Source organism: Peromyscus maniculatus, chromosome 8 (assembly GCF_049852395.1).
Source record: "Peromyscus maniculatus bairdii isolate BWxNUB_F1_BW_parent chromosome 8, HU_Pman_BW_mat_3.1, whole genome shotgun sequence".
Taxonomy (NCBI): domain Eukaryota; kingdom Metazoa; phylum Chordata; class Mammalia; order Rodentia; family Cricetidae; genus Peromyscus; species Peromyscus maniculatus.
This window is the reverse complement of record NC_134859.1, coordinates 64,222,958-64,229,885: the sequence shown is the minus strand read 5'-3', so window position 1 is coordinate 64,229,885 and position 6,928 is coordinate 64,222,958. Positions and strand designations below refer to the sequence as shown.

General features: G+C 56.9%; 1 protein-coding gene across 2 annotated transcripts; it reads right to left on the bottom strand.

Moving 5' to 3' along the window:
* Positions 1-489: 489 nt before the first annotated feature.
* Positions 490-6,227, bottom strand: Unc119 (unc-119 lipid binding chaperone). 2 transcript variants are annotated; one of them, XM_006977472.4, is made up of 5 exons: positions 5,910-6,227; positions 2,302-2,415; positions 1,748-1,850; positions 1,411-1,583; positions 490-1,138 (listed from the first exon to the last, which is right to left on the bottom strand). In XM_006977472.4, the coding sequence occupies exons 1-5, from the start codon at positions 6,127-6,129 to the stop codon at positions 1,026-1,028; spliced, it is 723 nt and encodes a 240-aa protein (XP_006977534.1). In that variant the 5' UTR covers positions 6,130-6,227; the 3' UTR covers positions 490-1,025. The 2 variants fall into 2 exon arrangements, with proteins under 2 accessions (XP_006977534.1, XP_076399076.1); XM_076542961.1 differs by lacking the exon at positions 5,910-6,227 and adding an exon at positions 4,437-4,576.
* Between the last annotated feature and the right edge of the window lie 701 nt (positions 6,228-6,928).

Sequence of the window (6,928 nt, the reverse complement as noted above, 5' to 3'; positions counted from 1 at the left end):
GTGCCATGTCCTAAATGCTGACTTAGATGCTAAGAATCTGAGGCCAGGAAAACCCACTGGCCAGAGGGCACTGGGGCGTAGAAGGTGTCCTCTCTTGCTATGAAGAAATGGTCGAATATGAAGCATTTCCCTGAAGGCTCATGTCAAAACCTTAGTCCCAGCTAGTGGCAATATTGAGATGACCATGAGGGCCTAGATGGGGAGACAGATGCAATCTTTGCAGAGAGTCTTGTTCTTGGCACCTTCCTCTTGCTCTTACTCTCTCTGTTTCTGCCACCGGGTGAACAATTCTGTCCCAGGACACCTTCTCTATCATCCCTCTGCCTCACCACAGGCCCACATGATGGGGCCATGGACTGAAAGCTCGAACTAAAGTAAACCTTGACTCTTTTAAGCTGATTTGCCCGTGTACTTTTGTCATGATAAAATGTGACTAGCTCCCTCCATCCTCCCCTTTCCTTATAGACACACAGGCTGGCCACACCCAAGAACAGAAAAGGAGGTTTATTGAAAACTATTTACAGTTTGTCCAGGTCCTACCACAGGCTGTAATCAGGACCTGCCCCTCTCACACCTTGGGCAGTGTCTTGGCCCCTGAGGGAGGAGGGCCAGGGCTGAGACCAGGGTACCCACTGTGGCTCTTCATCTATGAACTGACAACTATAAATAGCCCGAAGTGGCAGGCAGGGGACAGGGAATGGATCCCTAACCTGATCTAGTCACAGCCTCAAGAAGAGAACACTATTCTGAAACTCAGGCCCAGTAGACCGGGTGAGGTGTCCAGAAGTGCTTCCAGGAGGCCTTCCTGAACACGAGGGCAGTCTCCCCGACTGCCCTTCCCCAGGTGATGACAGGCCCCATGAGTTTCAGAGGCTTGGCCTAGGGATGCTGGGCACCTTTCCTCCCAACACTGACTCAGGGTCCAGAGCTTGGTCCAGAGCCAAGCTGAGATGATGTTGGAGAGGTCACAGCACAGGGACTTGACCACAGCCTCATAGGCAGGGGCACTGGGTGGGGGTGGGGGGTCAGGGCGTCCCGCTGTAGGAATAGTCTGCTTTATTGTGCATCACCAGCCGGTCATCCACGAAGTAGAAGCTGTCAGACTGTGTCTCATACGGGTGACGAATCATCTCGCTGACTGCAAGAGAGGCCCAGCCAGGACAAAGGTCAGGAACCTGAGCCATGCCACTAAGGACTTCAGGACTGGGATAGGGGGAGGCAGGGACAGATGAACCACTTCTGAGATTCTCAGTTTCTCTGAGCCTGCTTCCCTCCTGGTGGCGTGGGGGTGGTACCGGGTAGAGAAGTGACCCAGGATGGGTGAAAAGGGGTCAGATGTACAGGTGCGACCCTCCCACCCCACCCCACCCCACCCCACCCCACGCTCGGGCTCTACACATCTCCACTCACTTAGCTCCTCAGAGAGAGGCGGGAAGTCATAGATGTGCTCACAGGTGTTCTTGCTGCTGGGGATGCAGAAGCCGAAGTGGAAGTCAAAGCTTTTCAGGAGCTGGTTCCGGAAGTAGTGCCTCTCGATCATGCGGAAGTTGTTGACCGGTTTGTCTCCCACTGTGAACTCCACCCTGAGTTAAGAGAAGGGGGCAGGGGCTGAGAGTAGCCTCCATGCCAGCCGGCCAGCCGGCCAAGGGACCAGGCTCCAGGCAGACCACCAGTGAGAGGTTCTGGAAGGGCTGTTCCCACCCTCGCGCTCGCCCCCCCCAGCCCTCACCCCAGCCCCGTGACTCACGTGGCTCCCACCTGCCTCAGGCGGAGGAAGGCAGGTGTGAACTGGTAGCGAACAAAGCGCCCGGCATTGGGGTCCAGGTCCCGCCGGTTGATGGGCAACCGTTCTGCAATGTACCCCAGCTGGGCTCAGCGGGCTTCAGGCCGGGGCCCTTGCCTCCTCCACCCTCCCCCGAGGGCCTCTGTTTGAACTTTTCCAAACTCTCCAGAAGTCCCTGGTACACTTTTGCTAAATGGTGGTCCCCAGGGGGCTCTAGGTCAACAAGTCACCACCAATTTTCAGGGGTTCTCAGAGCCAGAGGACTATGCATAGGATCATGGGAGGTCTTTGGGGCTGCAGTTTCCAGGGAGGCCAGCAGAGGGCAGGCTGGCCAGTACTAAACAGGACTGTGCTCCCAAGATGTCCACCCAGAGAAACAGCGGCGGAAAAAGAAGCCTCACTGCCTAGAGACACCTGATTATGCTGGGGTTCAAGCCTGGACCCTGCTCTGACCCTCCTGTGGCTCAAGGAACCTAGGGATTCCACTCTACAGTCAGTGACCCACCTACCATACCCACCTGAGATAGGGGGTTTCTTGATTTCAAAGAGGACAGTGCCCGAGTCCATGTCCCGGATCTTGAACCTGACGAAGTCAATCTTGTAGATATTTTCCTCAGGGGAGCACAGGTAGTCTAGGGGAGACAGGCAGCTGAGCAAACAGGGACCCCCAAATGCCCACTGTCAATTCAGTTTCTGTGGGACCCTAAGGCGCACTCTGTCCCTCTGGCCACTGCCCTCCAAAAAGAAAACTGTGACCCTATCTGTGAGAAGTCCCCACACAGCAGCGGACAGGATTCTGTTTTGAGGACATAGTCAGGGATTAACAGCCTCATCCTAGTGGCCTCACAGGCTCAGGCAAGGGAGGTCACCTCCACCATATCTTTCCTGGTTCCACCCTCTAGTTGGGGGGACCCTTATTTCAACCTCCACTCTGCCAAATTGGCATGCATCCTTTGGACAGCTAGGCCTCCTGTGAAATAGAAGTTTCCAGCATGAAGGGGGACCTCACTCCAAAGGCAGCATGCAGCTCTGCCTCTCGAGGGAAGGCTGTTACGGTTCTTCCTCAAAGTGTGCCCCACCCCATTACACACCCTGTACATGACATACTGATGCACCAGGCACAGCTGATCTTGAGGGGATTTCCCCTTGCACGGGTCGTTTTGGGGACAGGTTGGTACCCCTTCCCTGTTCTCTTGCCCCTGGTTCCTATCCACCCCTACCCCCTAGTCCCTACCCCCACCCCGTCCCATAAGCAGCTTAGGTGAGCCCAGGTCCCTTAAGCAGCTTATGGGATCTCTGCTGACTCAAGCTGGGAGCCCAGGCTTCTGGGGGAGAAGAGGCTGGCTTTGCCCAACAGATCCTCTGCTGATCTCCCAACGGGAGGAAGTCTTAGCAAGCAGAGGGAGCCCTTAGAGGTCATCTTCCCAGCCTTGGCCCAGAGCCACCGGCAGGGAGAAAGTGCTCTCAGAGAAGAGCACAGGCTAAGCCAGGAAATAGCGTGGCAGGTGCAGCAGGGCATGGATGAGGCAAGGAGGAGAGTCCTGGGCTCAGAAGGAAACCAGGGGAACTAGGCACCGCCTAGGGAGTTCATGGGGTGACCCTAATCACTCTTTGTTGTTGCTGGTTTTAAGTCAGGGCCTCATGCAGCCTGGGCTAACCTCAAACCCACTATGTGGCAGAGGCTGGCCTTGAACTCCTGCTCTTCCCGCTTCATGCAACTTCCTGTTCTATCAGCAGCAACTGCAAGTCCTAGGGGAGGCCCCGGCAAGAAAATAGGAAGGAGCAGAAAAATGCTAGGGAGGCCTGGGTGCTGTCAACCTTCAAAGTACCACATCCTCCCGCTGACCCACAGAGGCCCGGAAGTCACCCTCTAGGCCCCTGGGCCACCTCCTATTCCTCTGTGGTTGGAAGAGGAAGTGAATACAAAGTCATTCTCTCTTCCCTAGGTCTGTCTCCTCCCCAAGCCTGCCTCCTCCAGGAAGCCCTCCTGACAGCCCTCTAGCACCTTAGAGCTTGGCAGAAACGATATAAACTTTTAGAGAGGGTCCTGAGCCCTGACCTGTCCACCACAGCTCAGTAAGCTCTGACACAAAGCTATAGAAAGGTGTTGCTGAGCAAAGGGAGGAGGGGGCAGAAGTGGACGCGGGATCCCAGTTGCCCAATTCCCAGGAAAAGCCTCCCTTCTCACCCTGTGCCCAGCCTGGGAACCTCTCCTCTCACTGGGAACAACTTCTCACACCCAGACCTCAGTCTCTTACACTGCAGACTCAATCTGTCAGCCCCTCCGCCCTTACAGGGCGTGAGGGTCAGGGGCTGCCTAGGGCTCGGGACACTCCAGCCAGTCCCTCCCCTCTGCCAAGTCAAAGGAAGCCTAAGACCCAAGGTCAGGCCCGAATAACGGCTCAGAACCCAAGTGCTCTCCTGCTGGAGCCACAAATAGCTTCCTAAGCTGGATTCAGGGCCTAGTAATCCGGGAAGAACAAACCTCAGGCCTGTGTGATTAGGGTCAGAAGACGGCAGGCCCCGTGGAGAGGCCTGGAACCCTATTGTCAAATCCCACACAGGAAAGGGCTCTCACAAGGTGCTTGCCCTTGGTCAACCTCTACAGGCTATGAACTCCCTCCAGACTGGGAGGCACAGGCTGTGACTTCACCTGGAGGCTTCCTTAGTTGCAAAACATGCCTTCAGTTATCCAGGAGTGAGGCAGGAGGTGGTCCTGCCTTCCACCCAGAGGGCTAAGCTGAACTGGAAGGGCTGCTGTTACAAAATGCAGCCCACTGGCTTCAACACCAGCCTGGTCCAGGCCCCTCCCTCCACGGATGCCTGCTTGGCCAAGGGAGCACCGCTCGGGAGGTCTAGCCAAGAATGCTGCTGATGCCTAGCTCTGAAAGGAGGAGGGAGGCCCCTAGGGACCCAGATGCACAAGCTCAGGCCTGCCATCCTGGTCCCCTTCACAGCTGCCTGGGAGCCCTCCGCTCGGCTGCTCCTGCAGCTCCAGGGTTTAGGTCCACTCCGGCACCTGTGTCCACCCCATAGCAAGGGTCTGCAGGTTCACAAAGGGAGCCAGAGCAGGTTGCTGGTGACCCACTCATTCCAAGGCAGCATGCCATTCTCTCTCCAAATACCTTCCATTCCTCGAGGCTCAGGCAACCTTCTGCCAGAAGCCTCTCTAGTCCTTGCTCACCATCTGTAGTGATGTCTGCCTTTGCCCTGCATGCTCACTTATCTGCCTGTGCGCAGCTGCTCCGAACCAAGTCCTGTGTAGCCTCCAGGACTGCTGATAAAGAGCCCCGTTGACAGAGCACGCACGGCATGCCAAGCATTGTCCAAAATCAGAAGACGGGCTTTATTTCACAATAACCTTGAGGGAGGTTAACACTGTTCCCATTTTACAGATGAAAAAACCATGCCCCTGGAAATGAAATTACATTCCCAAGGTCACACAACCAATTATGAGGCAAAACTGGGTCTCTAATCCAGGCAGCAAGGCTTGGAGACAGTTCCAGTGGAGACTAGGCTTTCTTTGATGACAGAGCCTGGTTAAAAAAAAAAAAAACAAGGACCAGCCAGTCCAGGCTTGGGGTCACACACTCGCTTCCATGACACAGCCCACAGCCAACATACTGAAGCAGCCTGACCTGTAAACCTCGGCAAGAGTATGGCCCTAGCCCTAATCGGGAAGCAGGGTGAGGGCAGTAACAGCCAGGGAGCCTGAGGGTCTTCCTCGCCTCCACCGGGGCGGAGGGTAAGTGCTGAGGGCGGACTGCAAGTCAGGCACACTCACTCCCCCGTGTGACCAGCCTCAAAGGGTCCCGACGACTCCACAGGGGAAAGGGTTACAAATGCAGCCGCTGCCCCACCTCCACCATGGGAAAAGGGGTGGGCCCCTTGAAAAGGAAGGAGTGAGGAGAAAATAAGCCCTGTTACAAGGAGAGGATGGGGCGCATCAAGGGACCAAGGCAAAGAACAAAATCGCAGGCTTGGAGGCAGAGGGAAAGTAAGGGGACGCAGAGGAGGGGCGCTGCGTGGGGGAGGGGTGAGAGCGGGGGCCGGACTCTGAGCCTCGTGGGCCCCCTCCCGCGCTCTCCCTCCAGCCCGCCGGAGGCGCTCCCTTGCCGGTGCTCACCGCCCGTAATCCGCTGCAGCCCTAGCACGTCGTCCGGCCCGATGGGTTGCTTGCCCTGCAGCGGCCCCAGCCTGGGCCCGGGGCCTGGCTCTGGCTCGGACTCGGACCCGGACTCGGATTCCGCCCGCGGCTCCCGCGTGGGCTCCACACTCCGGTTCGAGGCCCCTGGAGCGGGCTCCGCCCCCGGCCCGGTGCCGCCGCCGCCCTTCTTCACCTTCATGGCCTCGCGGGGCCGCGGATCCTCGCCTGCTGCCACCGCCGCCGCCGCCGCTGCCTGCGCTGGCTGGAGCCAGGGGAAGGGGGAGCGTCCGCCGCCCCACCCCCGGCCGGGCCCCAGGTGCCGTCCCGCCTTGGCCACGCCCACAGTGGGCGCGTCACGCATGCCCCGCCCACCGTCTGGCATCTCCCCTGGTAGAGCCAGGATCCTCTGGGTCCTCTTGAACTTCTCGGTTCTTCTGGACAATGTAAGGGATACTGAAGACCTCTCCTCTCTCTGTGGGTTCCAACCTCGAGGTCTTTCCCTGATAGCTTCGTCCTGACTCCAGCTCAAGTCTCAGCCTCCCACACCCACCCAGTTCTAAAGTACTTCCTCTCAATTACCAGCTAGCCAGCCTGTTTTTTTTTTTTCCAATGCATTAGACGAAATTATTTGTATTTGTTCCCTGACCTTTGTTCCTCAAAGGTCAGCTCTATGAAAGCAGCCATACTCTGTTCTCTGTAACAGCCCAGCACCAGCACAGTCTCCTGGCAGCCAGTACCCACTATTTCCCTTTGTTGAACTTAAAGAGTTAATATTCCAGGGCTGTCACTGACTCAAGCTATCCCCCTAGAATTCCTGCTAAAAAGCAGAAGCAGATATTCACAGCTTTAGGCAGACACCACAGCCCAGGCGTCCAGACTGTACAGGACAATGGGTCAGGGAGGGCAGACACATGACCAGGTGGGACATGGAGGACCTGTGAGCTCAGAGCAGATCAGACTACTTCTCACATGAGTGAGTTAAGACACGTGGTATCAAC

Bases quoted from the DNA above. Each gene is read 5' to 3' on its own strand.
- Unc119 (XM_006977472.4), bottom strand. From the start codon at position 6,129: ATGAAGGTGAAGAAGGGCGGCGGCGGCACCGGGCCGGGGGCGGAGCCC. The intron at 1,851-2,301 runs GTGGGTATGGTA...GGTACATTGCAG, and splicing joins CAAGAAACCCCCTATCTCAG to AACGGTTGCCCATCAACCGG. The intron at 1,139-1,410 runs GTGAGTGGAGAT...CCTCTCTTGCAG, and splicing joins GCCTCTCTCTGAGGAGCTAA to TCAGCGAGATGATTCGTCAC.